This window comes from Pseudopodoces humilis, chromosome 2 (genome assembly GCF_049639895.1).
Source record: "Pseudopodoces humilis isolate 2021_Gansu_Grassland_sample_001 chromosome 2, ASM4963989v1, whole genome shotgun sequence".
Lineage (NCBI taxonomy): Eukaryota > Metazoa > Chordata > Aves > Passeriformes > Paridae > Pseudopodoces > Pseudopodoces humilis.
Genome location: NC_142201.1, coordinates 90,758,905 through 90,780,079, shown reverse-complemented (window position 1 = coordinate 90,780,079; position 21,175 = coordinate 90,758,905). Strand labels below are relative to the sequence as shown.

The window sequence follows — 21,175 nt, the reverse complement described above, 5'->3', positions numbered from 1 at the left end:
TCTAAAACAAGGGCAAGAAAAAGAAAAAAACCCATGGAAGTCAACAGAATAATGCTTCAGATAAGTGTATCACTCTCTTTGTAATCAGTTCCACCCCATTTTCAGTCTCAGAGTTAGCCCCTGTGTGTGCTCAGCACCAAAAATAAACCTTTTTATTTCCCTCTGAAAACACTGAACCTTTAAAAGTAAGTGGGCCAGCTCCTCTGAAGTACTCTTTTCCTGGTTCATTCTCTAATGCTCTCCTTGACCACATCCCAAGAAATTTACCATCCTGACCCCTTCCACTCGTAGTCCTAGAAGATCACCTGTTTGCAGCATCTGGCTCCCCCTGCTCCCAGGAGAGCACATCTGATCTGATTTCTGTAGGCACCAAGACTGCTCCAGGTTTTCCAGGAACAGTAGTTATTAAGAGCCAGGTGGAACATGCACTTCTCCAATTCCTGCAGATTAGAACATTCATGAAAGTTAAGGTAAATTACCAAAGATGTGAAATGAGTGCACGTGAAAGGATGTTAAGCCCTGCATGGATATTTGGAGATAAAGTGACCTTTGCTTTGCTTTTGTTTAATTGTCACCATAGTGAACTGTGGCCATTTACCTTCTGTATCAGAGCCCCCACAAAGAGGTTAAGTGCACTTCAACTTCTGAACATTACCTCACACCTCACACTAATTTGTCTTAACTCCCCATGTAAACAAGCCCTCAGAGGACTGGATTTTTCCTCTCTCATGTGATGGTTCGCTTTGTCACAAAGTGAAACGAGTTGGAGAAAACCATTTGCAGTGAATTTTACCTCAGTTGTGCCTGCAGTGACATATTTGTTGTGAACTGCTGCAAAACTTCTCCCTCTGCCTAAGCTAATTTGTTTTTTCCTCTTGCACACACCTATATTGGAACAGTTTATAATTAGTAAAGCAGCATCCCTCTACCAGGCAGAAAGGGAACTGCTGGCCTGGTCTACAGGTGAGGTACAGAGATGATCTAGGGTGATTAACTGCTGGGCAAAGGATCACACAGGCTGTCAACATCTGAGCATAGAAATCATCTAAACCCAGACCTTTTCTGCCCCCGGAAACATCTTTTCTCCTCCTGTCAGTGTATTTTTCCTTATTAGAAATAGTCCACAAGCTTCTTCAAACCTCAGGATCATGCCAATTTTGTGGGAAAGAAAAAACCAAAAATTACTGCCATCTGCATGACTACCATCAAGGGACAAATATTTTTCTCTCCCTCTCCCCCTTGTATTCCATCCTCCCTTTTTACTTAAGAGCAGTAGGAGACCTTCACATTAAGATACTGAACCCATCACAGTTGGAGGTGATGGAGGCTGAGACAATGTATTTTTAGTCATTTCGATGAATTATGGAGATGTGAAGCTGATAATTTATTGAAGAAGGGAAACGGGGGACTCTATGTAAATGTTTTCAGATGAATAATTAATGTGCCTTTCTAGCATCAGGGGGTCTTTAATTAAAGCCTCTGTTAAACAAGGGAAGGCAGACAGGCCTGGCTCCTTGCAGCAGCTAATTGCACCTTTCCCATGTATAGCTACGATTCAGAGAAAAAGTTATTATTTGCATCAATAAAGAAGGACAAATCTTACCTAGAGTGAGTGGTGGGAGGCTGTAGAGGCCAGTTGAGTGACCCCAGTGCTTAGATGACCTGCATCATATTTTAAATTAGCTTGGTATACAGGCCAAATAAAGGGGTGTGGGGAAGAGAGGATGAAGAGGGTACTCTGGCCACAAGACTTTGAAGAATGCAGAAAGCCCCTCACAACCATCTCTGGATTACAGCCTCTTCAAGAGGCACCTACTGACATAGTTATCCAGGGTCTTGCTGTCGCTGTGTGATACATTTGCCTACCAAAATCATGTTCCATACCACACCTGCCTCTCGCAATGCCAGGGATGGGTTACCAGCAGAGGGGAGCACAGCAATTAGGCAGTGTTTGTAGGATGGAGCAAAAAGGCAAACCAGAGTCTTCCCAGTACCCAGCTGCTGTCCTTTTGCCCAGCATCCTACACAGGCTGAACTTCACGTCTGGACCCTTCCTTCCTTCAGGGGTTCCACAGCTGATGGAGACAGGATTGGATGAAGGTTCACTGTGAACTTCAACCAGAACACAGCATCCCCTCCCTCTCATGCCATGCGATGGCAAGACCAAATTTAAGCCTTCTGCCTTACAAGGACTGGACCTTACAGAAGGTCTGTGATCATTTTCCGACATCTAAAACCATAACAGTTTCAGGAACTAGAATGGGACAATTAAGGAATGACAAAACCTGTCCCAGTTAATACTGCTGAGAAGCTTCTAATACAATCCCAAATCTGACTTATTTAAATGCCATGGGAACAGCAGGTAAATTTCCAAACAGAGAACAAAGTCTTGTTTTCCTTGAGAATGTTATCTAAACTAGACACAGATTAATTAGTTTTGACACCTTGGCAAAGAAACTTAATCCCACTTTTTTCATTCATCTTTATCTCCAGTAACATACCTGGTAACATTACAAATGAGGGAACATGAGTCAGCTGAAACTTTATTTTTAACAGAAAAGGTTGAAAGGGTTAAACGGGTTCCCGAAGCAAATATTTCCAAACACAGAAGCTAATAACGTCTCTTTCCTGCACTGCAGAAGACTGGACTGAAGGAGACCTCAAGGGTCTTTACCCTAGTTACCTAGTCCATGCCAGTCATCTATGAAAGAGGTTTGCTTATCCTGTTGCCCCCACTTTCTGAAGCCATGCTTGAGGCACTCCCTTTCATCAAACTTTGAGCAGAAAGACAATTTGGAGAACACCCCTTCAAGAAAGGTCTCACTGATTCCTGCAGACATCTTGGTTTTCAGGAAAGCCCCGAATCTTCAGTATTGAAAGCATGTATTTTCTGTTTGCCCACACCAATGCTCTTGACAGGCCTGATATGCCTGCGAGCTCAGCGAAGGTTTACTGCTGTGCTTTGCGGAGGCAAGCGCTGCCAGAATGTGTCGGGGGCTGCTGCACTCCGAGGCCCTGCGAGCAGCTACGAAGCTCTGCTGCTCTCTGCTGGGAAAAGCGGGCAGAGCCCGAGTTGCAGGACAGGCTGGGGGGGAAGAGCTGCATTTGCCAGCACACAAACACTCACAGCCACCTGTACAAGCACAGACACCTGTGTACAGCCTCCTCTTCAACATCGCTGCCAGAAGCACACCCACATCAAAGTTTGCTGGTACAGGAGCAGTCTGGATGCAAATCAACACCCCAGCTACCTCTCCTCCCCTTGCACCTCAGCCCTCTGTCTCATGCAGAAGCTGGCTTTCTCCATGCTCTTGCACTAACACCTGCTCTCCTCCCAGCCTGTTTTTTTCTCAAAAACCCTCTGGACTGAGGGCAGAACAATTAACCCACCATTGAGGTAAGGAATAAATGTGCAGGGCAGCCTGATGACCCCCACAGTGACCGGTCAGGACACAGATGAGCAGAGATGTCTCTCCAAGGACCCCACGCCTCTGCTCCACAGCCTAGGGGGTATTTTGATCATTGATCCATGACCTAAAGCTGCTCTTTCTTCACCAGAACTCAGGAAGGCTTTGACTATGTCCGGCTGCAACTGTGCAAATTCACAGGTCAGAGAGTTTTGGGGCTGCAGCATGAAGAGGACTGCAAGGTTCCTGCTGTGGGTATCGACTGGGCTGCAGCAGCTCATGGATCATATGGTGGGTGAGCTCCGTGCCCCAGCCACCAGCCTCAGCCCAGGGGAAACCCCAGCTTTGGACAGCAAATCCCACACAGAGGAGGGGGACAAATCCCCCGGCCTGGTGCTGACTGAGGCCCTCTACCCCTTTAAGCAATGACATTTAAATTTGCTGATATGTTTCATCCTATGCATCTCATTACGATTTTCAAGTAGCGGATGAGGCGACTGGAATTTGAGATAGGCGTTTTTAGGATTTGGCTATTATATATGTATATTTACAGCTCAATAAAATAAGAAGAAATATTCAAAGCAAACAGACTGTGGAAAGTGATTTCTTCCAACTCTCCATTGCAGACTTGCAAGAAACCAATCAAAGAAGCTCAAGAGTGGTTTGAGCGTAATTTATTAACCCAAAAGGGCCCGCATTGTTAACCAACATTATTTATAGTGAGCAGCTCAACCATCTCTACTGAACAACTGTGCGATACTGCAGGGACAAATGCAGTGAGTTACTACAGAGATAGGACAAAACCAGCAGCAGGTCTTTGTTACAGCTGTTAGAAAAAGCATCCCCAGGAGACAGACACTGAATCTCTAATGGCTATCTTATTTCTCTGACAATTTATTTAAGTTTTAACTTAACAGCAGGAATGATAGCCACAGTTACACAGTGACTCCCAATAAAGGAGTGTATTGCTAATCTGCAGCTGGTGTTTTCTTATTTATTTCAAAGTCTTTAAGTTCCAGACTTAGCATATGGTGCCATATAAATAATGATATAATAATGTGTTTTTGCTTTCCATGTCCCTGTGTAGAAAAAAGCCATGTGATTTATCTTACATGAGCATTGTATTTAAGGCAATATTTTGCTCAGAATTTTTAATGCATTTAAAATGCATCTTCTGCTTTTTTTAATCTGTTCTTTTGAAAGAATAAACAGAGCAGTGATGTTTATTTAATAGAGTCATTCATCTTACTTCCCTGTGCAAAATCCTGGCTTTCCAGACCCAGCAGCCAGATCCCTGCAGTAGGCAGTAGGGTTGGAAATGGAGAGATCTGCTGTTTACCAATGAGGCACAGATGAAAGAAACACATGGGGCTCAAGATTTACCCACAGCATGACACTATTTGAAGCCAGCAGGCAGCTGAGAACTGCTTAGTCCTGTCCAGTAGAGGATAGAGAGGAGAAACCCATGGGAGAAGTCCTGCAGGGGGTCATGCTGTGAACACAGCACTGGGATGGCTCAGCACACAACCACAGTAACACACAACTGATATCAAGATGCCTCCTCCAGATAAAACTGTATCAGCAGTTACAAAAAGCCAGCAGTCCCATGTTGTCTGGAACCATCACTGTTACATGGAGAAATGGGACATGCAAGAAGGGATCAGAGAGGGAATGACCTGGCATCCCATAAGTGCCAACCAGTGCAAGATGGTCTGAGTGGTCAGCATAGCTGAGGATATGGACAGCACTGTCATGAATCTGGTACTGGAACAGTGAGGCAGCCACTTCTCTTAAAATGCCAATGGCATAACCTGAAAAACACACAAAGTGAACTGCTCTGAATGGAAGTGACATCTGTAAGTTTAGAATAGCTTTTGAAGTCCTCTATCTCCCCTCCTCACATCCCCATAAGCCCCCATGGCAGTTTCAGCCAGTTGTTTCAAACCCAGCTCTTGTCAGACTGGAGCATGAACCAGAATATGTCAGAAGCTAGTTACTGTGGTAACTCAGAACAGCTTTTATCTTTATCCTTTCATCTCCTCTTTGGGGAAAACTGCCAGTCTGTTTATTTGCTTTTTCTGATGAAGTTCATCACGCAGAACACCAACTGTCTGGATCTGTGTAAAACTGAGGACAGGAGAAAGTATCTCTCATATCAATGTACATGGAAATATTTCTCTCGGCACTCTACTACCCTACCTCTTGCTTCCCTGATTCCCTGTACAAGCTATTTGACATGTCCTTTTCCAGGACCGAGACCAGAACTAGAACCAAGACCAGAGCCAGGACCAGGGCCAGTGCCAGGAACCACCACCAGTGACATCCTGGTCTGCATCAGGAATTGTGTGAGCAGCATGACCAGGGCAGCGATTGTCCCCACGTACTCAGCACTGGAGAGGCCACACCTCAAATCCTGTCTCTTCTAAATCAAGCCCACTTCTGGGCCCCTTCACTACAAGCCACTGAGGTGCTGGAGTGAGTGCAGAGAGGGGCAATGGAGCTGGTGAAGGGTTTGGAGCACGAGTCCTACAAGGAACAGCTGAGAGAACTGGGAGATGCTTAGCCTGGAGAAAAGGAGGCTCAAGGGGAACCTTACCACTCTCTCCAACCACCTATAAACAGATTGCAGCCAGGTGGGGGTTGGTTTCTTCTGCCAGACAACCAGCAGGTCGGTTGAGGGCATGGTCTTAAGCTGCGCCAAGGGAGGTTTAGGTTGGACATCAGGAGAAAACGTGATTAGACATCGGAATGGGCTGCCCAGGGAGGTGGTGCAGTCACCGTCCCTGGACATGTTCTAGCAAAGACTGGACGTGGCACTTAGTGCCAGGGTCCAGCTGCCATGGTGGCGCTCGGTCATGGGCTGGACTCGTTGGTCTGGGAGCTCTTTTCCCAGCGATGGACTCTGGGATTTGCCCCGTCCCCGCCCTGCAATTCCGCCCTCGCCCAAGATGGTCGCCCGGCACTCAGCGCCCGCGTGACGCCAGCGGCACCGCGCGCCGAGCCACGTGACGGCGGTTACCCCGGCAACCGCCGCGGCTTCCCGCACCCACTCGCCACCCCCGGCTACGGCGAGCGACGAGCAGCAGAAAGGGCCGGCACCGGCGGGGGGCGAAGCGCCCCCTGCCCTTCCTTGCAGAGCCGGGGATAGGTGAGGGAGAGCCCCGGCCGCCAACCGCTCCCAGCGCTTCCCTGGCTGCACCGCCCCGTTTCTCTCCCTGTCCTTCCTTGCAGAGTCGGGGGCAGGTGAGGGAGGTGAGGAACCGCTCCCACCGCTTCCCTGGCTGCACCGCCCGGCCCGGCCTGGCCCGGCCTCCCACCGCCCACCGCCTCCCTTCTGCCCCAGCGAACCCCGTTGTCAACAACCCGTTGTCCCCAGGAACAACACTCTCCTTCCCAGTTCCAGGGGAGTGAGAGCAGGTCCTGCTCCCTCTCTGTCCTCCCCCAGCATCCCGCTTCAGGCAACATTGCGACAACCGGGACAAGGGATGGGAGAAAGAAACAGGGCAAGACTGGCCGCAGTCAGTCACAGGCCTAGGGATGGGAGTGTGGGGCATGGATACAGCACAGCCCACGGCCAGCTGCTCAGGGGGTAGGTGGGTAAAGCCTGCAGAAATTTCAGCTGCTGCTGTCAGGGAGCAAACCTGGGGCTGCACCAGGCAGGGAACGAGGCAGGAGCTGAGGGCAAACACAGTGCAGGCAGTGTGCACGTAAGAGGGCTCAGCAACAGTCGCAGGCAAGGAAAGGTCATGAGTCAGGTCCAGGATCCATCCAAAGTACTTCCATAAAGACAAAGCTACCTAGAATATACACTCAGAGTCACCCTAGGAAAACTAGTCAGTAAGTGAGGATCAGGCACAGATACAACTGCTGCATAGTTCAGACCAGTTCTGAAGGCCTGGGCTGGAGCTTAAGTAGCGTTCCTGGGATCGTGCAGAAAGTGCAGGTAGGGCCAGTCATTAATAGGAATAAACCCTATTAGTGCATGCTTTAAGTGTGGTTGTAGCATATTTGCAGAGGATGGTGTAATGTGCTATGTCTAGTCTGTGGAGATAGATGTTTAAAATACTCTTGTTCTTTATCTGCTAAATATTGTAGCAAGGGTTCAATGATCATTCAGAATCTGAAGTGGAGGAATCTGCATACCACCAGCTTCTGGACCAACTTAGGACCTTAGGACACCTATAGTTGAATCCTCACCATCACTGGATGACTCACCTTGTGTGGAAGCACCAGCATCTACAGCCCAGACATCTGTAGTGGAATTGCCAGTGTCTGCAGACAAGCTGGCTGTCAAGAAGCCACCACGTTCTGAGCACCATTTCCTGCTCATTTTATAGTCTGCATCCAGGGAAAGCTCACCTGAGATCAGGTCACCTGTGGGTGAACTTTCAGGTTTCAAAGTCAAGATGTACACCCCTGAATCCACAGAGGATGGCAGTAACACCGTTGAGACTGTGTTGTCAGCAGCAGAGATTACTTTTGAATCATTGGAGAGTCCAGAGGCTTTTGCAGACCCCTATCAAATTGCCATGAATTATGTAGAGGAACATAAAATTCTACAGATATTTCAGGTGAAATACATACTTCTCCTTCAGAGGCTTATGTGAGAAGCTTGGCCTAAAGTTAGCTTGAACCAAATTATCCCTTCTCCAGACCCCTCCTTGTCCAGTGTTTTCTTAAGTATAGACTTAAGAAAAAGCAGTAGAAAGGGACCCTTGATCATCTTTGGTCTGAAAAGATTCTTGCTTTTTAAAATGCAGATGTCATTGGAACAGGAAGTGCAGGCACCCATCTAGTCAAAGATAAATAATTCTTCCCTTCTGTCTGTCTCTTTCTCAGGCTATCACAGAAAAACTGCTGATCCATAAGCCTGGTGACCCCTTGCAGTTCATATTGCAGGAGGTAAGGTGCCTTGCTGGGGCTCTGTGGGGACAGGATCAGCTTTGCTGAGCACACCAGAATCATGGTCAGCCCGGAACTGTTTCTCTGATTGTTTCTGATGTCTTGGGAGGACAAAAATCACAGGCAGCAGCAGAGTGCCTGGGCTGCAAGGGACCATGTGTGCTCTGAGAGGGAGGAAAGGTATGGGAAGGTGGGGGAAGAATGGGGTGAATGTACCCTGGAATTACCTGAGAGGTGAGGGAAGCTTAATGACAGAGATACCTGTGACCATTTCTAGCTGCCTCTATCCCAAACTGTGAGGGAGCACATTTTCTGCCCATATCCCCCGTTCAAGTGAGCTGTCTCTGCTGATCCTTTAGGGTATTAAAGCAAAGGTAATTCAAAGTCGGTGAAGTGAGACATTGGTTTGGGGGTGAATTAGAAGTGTGGGTTGCTTCTTGGGAGAAGGGGGAGGTTAGAAGAAAGAAAGCAGACAGAGGAAAAGAGTGAGTGTCTTCCTTCATTGCCTTCTCATCACTCAGGAGAGGCACCATCTTTGAGGTTTGTTGCTGGGTTCATGGTGTACTAAGCACAAAACCTCCAGAGGCATGGCAAGGTCAGTTCTGGGCATCAGTGTGAAAGCAAATAAGCTCCCAAATGACGCTTTTCCTTTTCCTTTTGCCTAGGTGCAGTCTATGATAGATGCCAGGCAAGCAGAACCGGAGAGAAAATAGGAAGAGAACAAAGATGTGTAGGTGCTTTGAGAAGAGGGCTTCTGCACTCCTTTTGGCCCCCACTGACCTTGCTGTTGTGGTGTTGCCACACCATGCCTTCAGAGCACTGTGTAGTCATTGGCAATAACGTGGAAAAGATCTGCTTATCCGTCTCTTGCCTGGTTTCTCTGTTTTGTATGCTTGGGTTTAAATCCTGCAACCAAGTTTTGGGTTAGAATCACAGACTGAGATCTAAGTGTGGATGTATCTGCATGCATGTATGGTATGCATATCTTGAAGAGGCAGGTCTGAACTTCTATGCATTTAAATGCATAAATCTCATATTTAAGCCACTCCAGACTCCGCCTTTCTGTGCAGGAAAACCTTACAGCTCAGACAATGCAAAGACAAAAGCAAGTAGAATTAAAAAGCAGCCCTGGACAACCTATAGCCTTCTTTTTTCATGCTGCATTGGTGGCTTACTGTGATCAGTTATGCAGTAGCACCAGTGCCTATCTTGTGTCTGGCCTTTCACACTGCCCCCAGAGGTCCTCTAATGCAAGAAGCTGTCTCTCTGCCTCTTCCACACAATGGATACAGCTGTCTCACCCTTAATTATCTCTGCTGGACACTGATCACTCTGCTTTTTGGGGTTGCCCTGCCTGTATCATTGTAAGTACATATAACCAGAACAGTAAGGCAACAGTTGCACACACCCTTTTTATGCTTTCAGAAGACATTGTCACTCAGGAATGTGGGAGGTGAATAAAACCAAACAAACCAAAACCAAGCACTGAGAATTAAGAGTCATGGTACATTTCGCAAACACATAATTTGAACTGTGTTTGATTTTTGAAACATTTACAGTCCTTGTTTTCATACTATCCAAGTGTCTGTTTCTACCCTATAAAAAAACTTTCTTTCTTCTTCTTGTCTCTTGCCTGACAATTATTGAAAATGTGCAACAGAGCATACTGTTATTTTGGCTTAATAGATTGTCTCTGTGCAGTAGATGCCAGAAAGTGTTTTTATGTCACTACAGGCTTTTCTCTTCTTTAGGCAAGTGCTCTAATTTCCTAATGAATGGTGGTGTATTCCCAAATGACTGTTTCTATGGCTATGAAGAGAGCACCATAAAAACTTCCATCTATCTATTTTTAAAAAAATAATGTATGATGATTGGGTTGTGTGATTCTACACAGCACAGCTCGGGCGCCAAAAGTCTGGGAATAACAGTGGGCAAGTATTTGGCATACAAACTCCGAGTGTGAGATGAGTTTCCTTTCTATCCGAGTTTCTCAAAACGGATCAGTTAACTCATATATTTCAAGACTGAAGGCAGGTAAGCACCCCTGTCATTCATAGGGCAGACTGTTTTTCAAGGTGATAGTGAGACTAAAGATGGCTCAAGATTCAGATTAAATCTTCATTGGTTTTATAAGAGTTTTAATGTAGACTTAGGCATTGAGGTCCCACTACAGCAGTGAGACAGTTTTGAAATCCCTACTTATCTCCAGCAACTGGAAAAATCTGTCATTGAGAATCTGAGATTGATCTACTTACAAATTATTGACCAAAAATGTATCAGGCTGAAAAACAATGTATATGTGCCCTGTCCTAATGTATCTGTGGGGAACAGGAAATGTATGGAAGATGAAGATGGTGTTTGAAGCCTTCTCATCTCTATAGTCATTTGTCAGCACATTGTCCGAGGAGATGGAGAAGATGACATGTCTTTGAATTCTGTTGTAGAACAGGATTAGGATGCCTTGGGGTACAGCCTTCACTGTGTATTTCCTGCCTCTGTCATTTAGATATTGCATTTTGTTATTCTCTTTTTCTTACGAAAATCTTGTGACCTGTAATATGTTTTCAGACTATAAGTATATGCTTTCAACTTCATGTCAGCAATAAGGAAGTTAGGCAAGGGAAGATCCTTAATTCCTCTCAGGTAGGTTGAAATGAGCTGGAAAGCAGTCTTCTTACAGGTGACAGAAGTTTTGCAAGAGAGGCCGTACCCGGTGTTCCTGAGTAATCTCAGGGCCACAGTTTTCCTTTGGTGGCCTGGCCACCTCATCTCATGCAAACAAAGTTGCTGTATGGTAGCAAGAAGTCCTTCTCAGTATACATAAGAGAGAGCATCTGTCTTGTCTGTTTCTCAGAAAAGAGAAAAAGTGTTTCATGTTCTTTTGTTTCTACTAAGGAGAGGTCTTTCTCTTTTGAAAAGCAGTTTTCTGGAGATGAATGAGGCTATACCCAGGACAAGCTCTGTGAGCCTGGAGTTGGCATATGTAGATGGCATGAAACTGGGGAAGATCATGAGCTAAGGAAAAATGTCACTTCACCTCAAGACTCTCAGATGATTGAACTTAATTTTATGAAAACAAAAAAAGCATCCTCCAGAATGTTTGCAGATTACAGTGTTTGAGGTAGTGTCACACAGCTGTATTTTTTGATCTGCTTCAAAATTATTCTGAAAAATAAATTCTAGGTCTAGAAAAAATCTACTTGACATTAAGGCACTGCTGTTTGTATATACAAAGGCTTTTCTGTGCTGAAGAAAGAAGAAAACTTAGATTGAAAATGGAAACTTTTACTGTAGTCTTAATTCCAGAGTGACTGTCCCTTTTCCACAATTTATTTCCAAAACCAGTAGATCCTTATTTCTTCTTTGTAAGTGGACATTTATCAACATGACATTAAACTGTCATTAAATTTCTTGCCTTGAGTGCTCAGAAGAAATTAGCAGTTCCTCGTGTGTAACCAAAACTATTCCATATAAGTCCTTATAGCATGCTAGTCACAGCACATTTGAATGCCCTCCAGAGTACTAAGCAATGTGACTAACATCTGTTGTTTGCTCTTTCTCCACTTCGCAAGGGAAATGGCTGTGCACTGAAGTGCATTCTTTTAGAAAGGGTGGTTTGGGGTTTTTTTTTTTACCACACCTATGTATTTCTGTGTACTTCTAATGGTTAAGTCATGAAGTGGAAGGTGCAGAAGTTGGAGGTAGTTTGTAATTCCCAAGGATGATTCCTCTGCAGTATGAGCTGGGTACTGAGAAAACACATTATTTTCAAGGAAGAGATTCTTTTCATCCATGTTCATCCATGGACAGGCAGAGAGGTGCAACACCCAGTTAATCTACCAAATGGCATGATCTTATGGTGCCCAAACTGTTTCTGTTTCTATTGTGATTCTTGTACTCCTCCAGAGGTAGGACACAGAGGAGCCAATCAGGGGGAAAGTGTAGTCCCTGTAAAATAGGTCTCTTGGACCAAAACATCAGTTTCTTTTTCTGCCATCTCTGTATGGAACATGAAAAGACTCAGCTGCCCCAAGCAATACTGAAGTTGCATGTGTACTGCTTCTAACGAATGGGGGAAAAAATGTAACAGCTGATTAAAAATCCTTTGAAAAGTTCACAGCCTCTTCTCTGGTTCTTAGGTGGAGGGCACAGGCAAGATCTCCCTTCAATGGGCAGCTGCTTACAGCATGAGACATTTCATTGTGACTCACTGGATATGAATCACTGCTAAGTAACACCAACTGTAAGCTAGTTAAATGCCATTGATTTCAAAGTTTCACAATCGTGTGGAACTCATAGTAGGCAGCAGCAACTGCTTCCATGTCTGAAATTGAGGAAAATAACCTCTGGGTAAAGTCCAACAAAGAGCTTAGCTAAAGTGAACTCCGGCTGAGGACTGGAGAATGTGGAAGTCCTTGGAAAGGGAATATACTGAGACAAATTGATCAAACCCTGTCTGACATTCCTCCAGGTTGTATTCCAGGGAAAGCTTCTCTTGACCATTCTTTCATCCAAATGAAATGCAGGAGAAAATGAAGAAACATTTCCTTAAGGTCAGGCATTATTATCCATGGCTGCATTCCTTTTTGGGGGACTGCCCTTATGGACAACACTGATGTAGCAGCATCACCAAAAGCTCACAGCCACAGTTTGACATACAACAATGAAAAGAAGAATTTTGAGTTGTTGAAGAGACATGGATTGAATGGTCATTCATCATCTCTTGGAGAAAGGTGGTGGGCTAGAATGTCACTGCAGAACAGATGAATTTAGGCAAAGGAGATGCAAGAGATTTCTGTATATATAATTCAGCACTGCAGACTGACTGTGGACACCCCAGTAGTTGGTCTGTTTTAGAAATTCTTGGTATGAATGAATGGAGTGGCTCTTCTCCCTCAAGGCTATCATCTCAATTCCCCATACAACTCCTCTCACAGATGGGAATAGCCCACCCTTCTTTGTCATGGACCTTATTGTTCTCAAGCACTAGGAAGGACATCTCCATGCCTTATTCATCCAGGAGTCTGGGGTGAACTATCTTCCAGGACAGAAAACTTCTGGTGTTATCTCATAGACTGCAGTGAAATAATAGCAGGAAAGAAACAATGAGATTAATTTTCTTTTTGACATTGTTACTTTGAGAGTAATGTTGTCATTAAAGAGGTGAGAGGTGGAGGAATATAGGGCTGCACAGAGCCAGACTTATGAAGGTGCACAGCTATCTAGTGCAGTTCTCAAAATAAAAAGGGAAGCATTGTAGCAAAGGGAGTGCAACCCTCAGTTTACACTTGCCCTGGAAACTTCACTATAAACTTACAAGCCTTTAAGGCAAATGCCTTATTTAGAATCATGTTGTCCAGCCTTAAAAAATATTATTAACTGGGAGGCAGGATCCATGTTAGGTTTAGGGAGTTTGTAAGGAAAAGAGGTGACCTCTGTCCTTCCTCCTTCCTGTGCTTCAGCTTAACTTACAGCATAACACAGGAAACAGGTGAATAAAGGCATGTGTAATACTGCAGTTGTTTGTTAATGGGAAAAACACATATCACACCAGCCTTTGAAGAAAAACAGTTCCCACCTTGAGGAGCTTTTGGAGTTTGAACAGGTGAGTAGACATTAGAGGGAAGGCTGTATTGCATGCAGGCAAATGGTCAGAGACTCAAAGGTTTTTAACAGTGACTCAAATTTACATAAATATCGTGAACACCACAGTCCCTCTGAAGAGCAGATCAAGCTCTATCTATTGTTTAGGCATACCCTTGGGTCTATTGTTTAGGCATACCCTTGGGTCTAGTGTAGTATCCTGCCTCCTTGCAAGGAGATTCAGCGAAGGACAGCATTGACAGTTTGCTGAAACCCCCAGTATTTCAAGCAATCACTGCTCATTGGAGAACCCAGCTTTTGGCCCTGTTGTCTGAATCCTTGGTAGCGTAACAGAGCTATCTTGAGAGACTCCTTGACATCATGTGATGCCATGATGCCAATATATGTTTGCCTTGGCAGATAGGAGCGCATATGGGAGAAGTTTAGCGACAGCTTCCTACGTTTTGCCCTGTGAGATGTTTAAATCTTTGTAAATGAAGAGCAAAGCCCTTTAGAAAGGTAGAAGCTGAGCAGGGTCCAGCACAACTACAGATAGAATAATTTTCCCTAGTTAGCTTCCATAGAACTCTTAGTATTTGTTCTGAGCCTTCCTGACTTTTCAGAAATCACCTGTAGAAAAACGGTGTTGGAGTAGCAGGTTAAAAAGCATCTTGAACTAAAAAAAACCCAAAAAAACGGAATAAAACGTAACCTTTCCTATGTGTGCCCATGAGAGGGCAGCACAGACCGGCTGAGCCTTTGCTAAAGGCTATTCAGAGGCATGAGTTTACATCCAGCCATGGAGTAGCTACAAGCAGAGGCGAAAAGATCTGTGTAAAAGGGCTGGATGGCCTAAAGCACAAGCTCATCCGTCATCCACCTGAAACTGAAACCCAGGTACAGCTCGGTACAGGCTTGACTGGGTCAGACGCCAGGTGCACGGCAGGGTCTGAGTCTCACAGATTTCTCAGAGAAGTTTCCAGTTAGGTACTGGAACCTTGAAAGAGTTTCAGTGGAAGAATTCTGGACCGTGCCTACAGTTCAGTTGAAGCAATGAGTTGGTGTGAGACATCAACCACACCCTTGCCAAGGCAGAGGCTGTCACCCCGGGAGCAATATAAACTCGCCCAAGGCCGGTGCTATTTATTTCCATTGCGGTGTCGCACCAGCCAACACCCCTCTGCCATTCCCTGTTCCTCCCGCTGCCAAGACTCCTGTGATGCAGCTTTAATTTACTGACCTCCCTCTTTCTGCTGGGTGCTCCAGCCCTCTGGCAAGGTGGATGGTGGAAATGCTGAGATAAATGAGACATATGCTTGCAGCAAGTGTGTTGGAAACTGGGTACTGACAGGCAACCATATGTAGATGGCAGTGCTCCACTGCCAGCCCTTTGTGGCCTCCTGCATCAGCTGCAGCTAATGCACAGGAGGCAAGTAGTGGGTTTAGGAGGAATGAGGTATTCCCAGACACCCTTCAGTAATAAGCTGGAATCAATGTGTACACATTCCTTTGGCCCCTCGCAAACAAGCAGTAAAGGCTCCTAAATAAGACCTCTTCTTTGAAGCATGTTGCAGCTCATGACTGACAGAGTGGATTTTGGAGGAGTGGTTTTTAACCGTCAGCAAGAACAATGCAGTCACCAGATCCAGACAGAACAGCTTGTTCCCAGTCTGTTAGGGGAAACTCAACTGAACCAACAGCAGTAAAGGACCATCATAGTGCCAAGACCGTTTGGGAGCTGGGACCGCATCCTAATGGCTGTATTGACACTGACATATGCAGTCTTTCAGAGCCCAGCTTTCATAACCAAGAGCAATACAGAGACACTGTCTAGCAGATCTACCCTGGACAGCCTTTTAAAGAAGCTATCTAAATGACAAGCAGAAAATTTCTGCCTTCTCTAAAGTCTTTTCTCCTGCCAAAGATCTCTGCAAATCCCAGGCAATCGTTTGCAAAGGTACAATGAGATTTCTATCCTACTGTGAACCTTCCCTGTGAACTCCTGTCCTATGAAGACAGGCTGCTAGAGGTGAGGTTGTTCAGCGTGGAGAAGAGAAGGCTTAGGGGAAACCTCATTGTAGCCTTCCAGTACCTAAAAGGGGCTTATAAAAAGGAGGGAGATGGACTTTTTATACGATTGGGTACAAGAAATTGTGGATGCCCCATCCCTGAGAGTGTTCAAGGCCAGGCTGGATGGGGCTCTTAGCAACTTAGTCTAGTGAGTGGCATCCCTGCCTAGGGCAGGAGGGTTAGAACTATACGATCTTTAAGGTCCCTTCCAACCCAAATCATTCTATGATTCTGTGATTCTATGGTTGCCTGCAGCCATGCTCCTCTTCAGAGTGAGCTGGCCTGCCCTCATCTGAAGACGAGATGCAAGAGAACACCATGTCCCATTTTTTGGTCCCTTTATGCCATCAAGGATGTTGGCTGTGGAGCATCACTCTTGGGCATAGCTCCCTTTCCCTGCCAGGAGAAACTCCTGCTGGTGTAAGGGAAGTCAGGGCAGAGCTCGACCTCTGCGCTCTGCCATGCTCCTCCATGCTTATTTTATCTTCTGGTTCTTGTGTATACAAAAATGTGATCTGTGGGTTGCTGAAAGACCTGAGTGAGATCAGCAGCCTTAAAATGCAGATGCATTGGTCTGGATTTTCCTCTACAGAAATTGTCCTTGGGCATGTGTTGAGACTCTCCTGTAAATTTCCTTCATAGTCAGCCGAGTAAGAGACATCCTTAGAGCCCAAATCTCTCTCAGTGAGTACAAGAAGGTATCCTAAGGGTCTCTTTTATTAACAGTAGTAGCAGCCAATAGAGTTTAATCTTTATGAGAATCCACTATTTCTCTAGACTTTTGGGTTGAGACCACTGAGGAAGGGAGCAAAAGCCGCTGGTCTAATTGTTAGCAGCAGAATACCAAGATTTAATTTGTTCCTGCCTTTACCCACATGTGCAAATAACACTATAAGCACTAGCTCATAACTTACTGGGGAAGCAGTTCCCTGCCCAACCTCAGTTCTTTACCAGACAGAGCAGCTTTCTCCAAGTTGTTTGTCCGTTCTGCTTGCTCACATATCATGATAAACCTGCTGTTCTGAAAGGCTAAAAGTGCAGATTCTCGTGCAATCTCATGATTCCAGTAGCTTGGGCTTTATGCAACCACCCAAAATGTCAAGTTTTAATGACACCAAAATACAGACATGGTAATAAGCTCACTAATAAAGCTACCCTACAAAATTGGAAAGGTAAGGTACATCCCTGTCTTAACCTAAAATATTAAAAAAACCCAGTCCTTGAGAGTGTGCCCTATAAGCACTCTTCTTAGGAATGAAGGGTGCAATGCCATATTCACTGCTAAATGCAAAACCCCAGGATTACCAGCATCACAAAGGTGCTTGTATCTGTGTTCCCTGTAATGCTCTTTGCCAAGGTAGCTGAGGTTTCAGACAGATGTTACTGACTGCATTCCACATCATACTAAATATATATATACAGTTCTGCTTTTCAGCCTATATGTTTTCAGGTTTAGCTGGGGTGGCCAGCCCAGTGGCCAGTGGTTTATCCTAACCCACTATAATTAGCCCATGGTTGCTGCTCATGGTATGCCATTTGTCTCCCCACACTCAGCACTGTTTGGTAAACAATTTCAGAGACAGAGTTGCTCTCCCCTGATCTCACTAGGTGGTGTTCACTTATTTATTCTCTGCACCCCACAGTTATTCCTCTCTCTTAAGGCTGTGAGGTATAGAAGTGGCAAAAAAGGGCAGAAATGTTGCCAAAAGTGGGAGGCAGCTGCAGCAAAAGACACGACTCAACTGGGGAGGTGGGAGGCAAGGCTGGCAGGAGGCCAGGCCAGCTGCAAACCCAAGAGGAGCAGTGGACATCTGTCCCCCACCGCCTGCATCCTCACCCCCTGTGCAGATGCACTGAGATGGGAGAGGAGGCAGCCATTAGGAATTCCCTTCTACTCCAGGGAGGAGCTGGCTCCCAGCCATGGCACGTGGAGGGCCTGGGTGGCAGACACGAGCCTCAAACCCAAATCTGGTCCAGGGAAGGAAGGTCAAACTGCGGACTGGGAAGCAGCTGTTTGCAGCCCTCCCAGGAATGCAGGAGCAAAGCTGGGTATTGGGTATTGGCAGGAATTGGGGCTGGGTCCACCGGGAACTGTGCCCTCAAGTTGCTGACCTACTTCAGATGGACCAACACTTCTATACAGCCAGAGCCATACCTTTGTTCAAGCTCTTGCACTTGTGAAAGCTGACCTAGCTGGTGAGGTCGGGGCTCTACCAGGAAAGGTGGCAGCCCCTCCACTCATGGGCAGCCCCTCTGAAGCATGCTGCAACAGGGATGCTTGGCTTTACTCCCAGTAGTGCTGCCTTGAACTTGCCACCATATACTGGTGGGACAATAATTTAAAAAGGCCCCTCCCTGGGACAAACAGACAGAGTGTGTCAAGCTGAACCTGTGTGTGGGAACACAGGCTTGGCCAACACTGAAGCCACACTGGTAGGGACGAGGGATTTCCTAAACCCAGTCCCTGAACTGTGAGCTTTGATCTTACCATGCAACACTGCAAATGCAGTCAGGAGCCTCCTGCTCACGGACAGCAGTGACACTGACATGAGGAGGTCACATAGATGACTCCTGGGAGTCTGCTACTTTGACCACAAGCTCCTTTTCCTCTCTGTGTGCTCATTCCCTCCCTAATTCCTCCCTCTCATATTATCTCAGCCTTAAATCATTATTTCCATGCTATGAAGAGAAGAAATTCGAAGGATTCAGAAAGGTGGGAAAGTATTCTTTAAAGTAAAGAGTAGAACCAACACCCTGGAACTAACCACAACATCTAATCAGCCCTTTTCAGCAATTTTGGGCATCCTCCAGCATGCCTTCCATGACAATTTTCAATAAACTCAGCATACTTTGTGACAGGCATGTTCTAACTTTGCCCTGTCACCCACTGAGCACGTTGGAATAACCAAGTGTTAGATCTCCTGAGAAATTGCATTTTCCGCCTCCATCTGAAAACAGGCCAGCCTGTGGCCTCAGCATCTGACTGCCCTGGCAGGTGAAACCCCAAATGGCAGCATGTCTTCACTACCAAGTCCCACTTTGCCTTTAACTTACTCGCAGCAGAGGTGTGCACTTACTTGGACCTGTGGCTGGATACACAAAGCACACACGTGTATAGGTTTGTACCTGTGCACATACACACCTATGGCTCTGGGTGGGGTGTGCACACTTAGGAGGCTGGAGCTTTCACAAGTGCAAGAGCTTGAACAAAGGTATGGCTCTGGCTGTATAGAAGTGTTGGTCCATCTGAGGTAGGTCAGCACAGACACAGTCCTACAGGGGAGGTTAAAAGAGCTGCAGGCACCCCACTGGAGGTGTCCCTGTGGGAACAGGGGCTTCCCAGCACAGCCCCATTGTGCTCCCTCCCCTGACAAGGTCTCTGTCTGACCCTCTGTTCTGCAAAAGCATTCATGTAAACTCATAGTCTGACCTTGCTGGCACACACCAAAGGAAGCGCAAAGAAATAAACAAAAACCCCATCCCAAGCCTCTCCTTTCCTATATCAAATTTCTCTCCATAAAAAATATTCTTACCCAGATTCTAAATCAGATTAACAAACTGTGAGAGCCAAATGGTGATGGCAGCTGAAGGGTGACCATCACCCAAGAGCAGCCTAACCCACTCTTCCAGCCCAAACAAGGATTCACTCCAACAGCTTTCTGCAGTGCCCTGGACAGGGCTACAGAGCTGCAAGAGTTCAGCTGCACCAAGATTCTCTCCCAGCAGCCACTTTTAGTGCTGGTGATTGGCAAGACTGTGAACTTCACTGCCAGCTTCCCCTTCCCTTTCCTCTCTTTCCCTGTCTTGTTTTCCCAAGACAGTATTTCCACAGTCACAGCCTCTTTTCTCTTCCCAGCTGAGATGTGATGGGGTGTTTTACCAGAGCAGGCTTTTATCTAATCACAGCCCCAAGATCAGGCTGGCTGCAATGCTCAGGATATAGCTGCACTGCTTTTTCCCCTGCCAGCTGCTCTGAATGTCCAACAGCAATGATGGGAGCCTGCCTTCCTAAAGCCCAGGACACCAGCTGGTGTGAAACACCTAGTCCCACCAGCATTGCCAAAGTATGGGATGGCAACTGCACCAAAATAGGCTTCACAGGTTATAGGGAGCACAGTTAGTGGGCAAGGAGCCATTTAAGTCTAGACAAATTTGCATCTGTATTCTTGAGGACCCAAAGGACTACTTTCTTGTCCCTTTCTACTAGATCAGGCTGGCTGCAGCGGCTGGATCTTCTTTTGTTTATGGCTGTGATACCTCATGGAACTAGAAATGCCGAAAGTACTGACCTTTCTTCAGGGTTAAATCTCACACAGATCTCACAGGAGAGCAGGATCTCTCTTCAGTTGTCTACAAGTACCAAGAGATCCATAGGATTTTGGAACTATTGCTCACTAATTTAATACAAAATATTTGCCAGGATGGCCACCAGTAGGACATATACACGTTGTTTTCGTGTTTGTTTTTGACTTGTGAAGGGCTCTAACATCATGGAACTCCCATTACCCTTCCAAGCCCGTTATTTATTTGTCTGGTTTTTGCATCAGCAGATGAAGAATGACAAGTACAACCACCTGTGCTTTTGCCAGAGACGTGTTCATTCATGACTTTTGGCAAACTTGTGCTGGAATGAGGGAGGGAAAGGAAGGTGAGAGACATTCCTTTTCTGTTGTGTTCCTCAGCCTTAGCTGTCCTCAGTTCATCACAGGCCAATGAATATATGTATATCTGTGCTTGACTTTGCTCTGTCTTAATAGGACTGACTGTGTGAAAAATCCAGAGTGCCCAAGGAAATGGAATATTCTCCCCACTTCTCATGTCATCCACAGTGTCCTACAGGGTAGCCAACACTTACACTTCTGTTTCCAAAAAAAATCCCAAGCTGAATAAAACGAAAATGGATCCAACCCAAACCACTGGATCTTTCCCGTGCTACATAATGAAATTAAAACATTAAAATTAATTTACTTTCTTTTCTTATTCAGTACATTCTTCTTATACTTCAGTTCAAACAGTGATCTAGCAATCCTTGTATATTTACGTCCTTCCAACTTGCCCATCCTCTTTAAAGTTCAAGTACCTCGTATGAGTGACTCACTCATCCACCCTTTTGAAAGTATAATAATAGAAATTCTTTAAAGCTTTGTGTTTTCGGCACAACGGCATTCCGATATGATCTAAGAGTCACAGAGACACCCTCCCGTCCCAGGAGG

The 21,175-nt window shown here is 45.8% G+C and overlaps 1 protein-coding gene across 1 annotated transcript; it reads left to right on the top strand.

Moving 5' to 3' along the window:
* The first annotated feature begins 6,437 nt into the window (after positions 1-6,437).
* On the top strand, positions 6,438-9,176 carry TEX55 (testis expressed 55). The gene is made up of 4 exons (XM_088052010.1): positions 6,438-6,555; positions 7,503-7,978; positions 8,247-8,309; positions 8,975-9,176. Exons 2-4 carry the CDS (start codon positions 7,814-7,816, stop codon positions 9,020-9,022), a joined length of 276 nt encoding a protein of 91 aa, XP_087908136.1. The 5' UTR covers positions 6,438-6,555; positions 7,503-7,813; the 3' UTR covers positions 9,023-9,176.
* Positions 9,177-21,175: the final 11,999 nt, after the last annotated feature.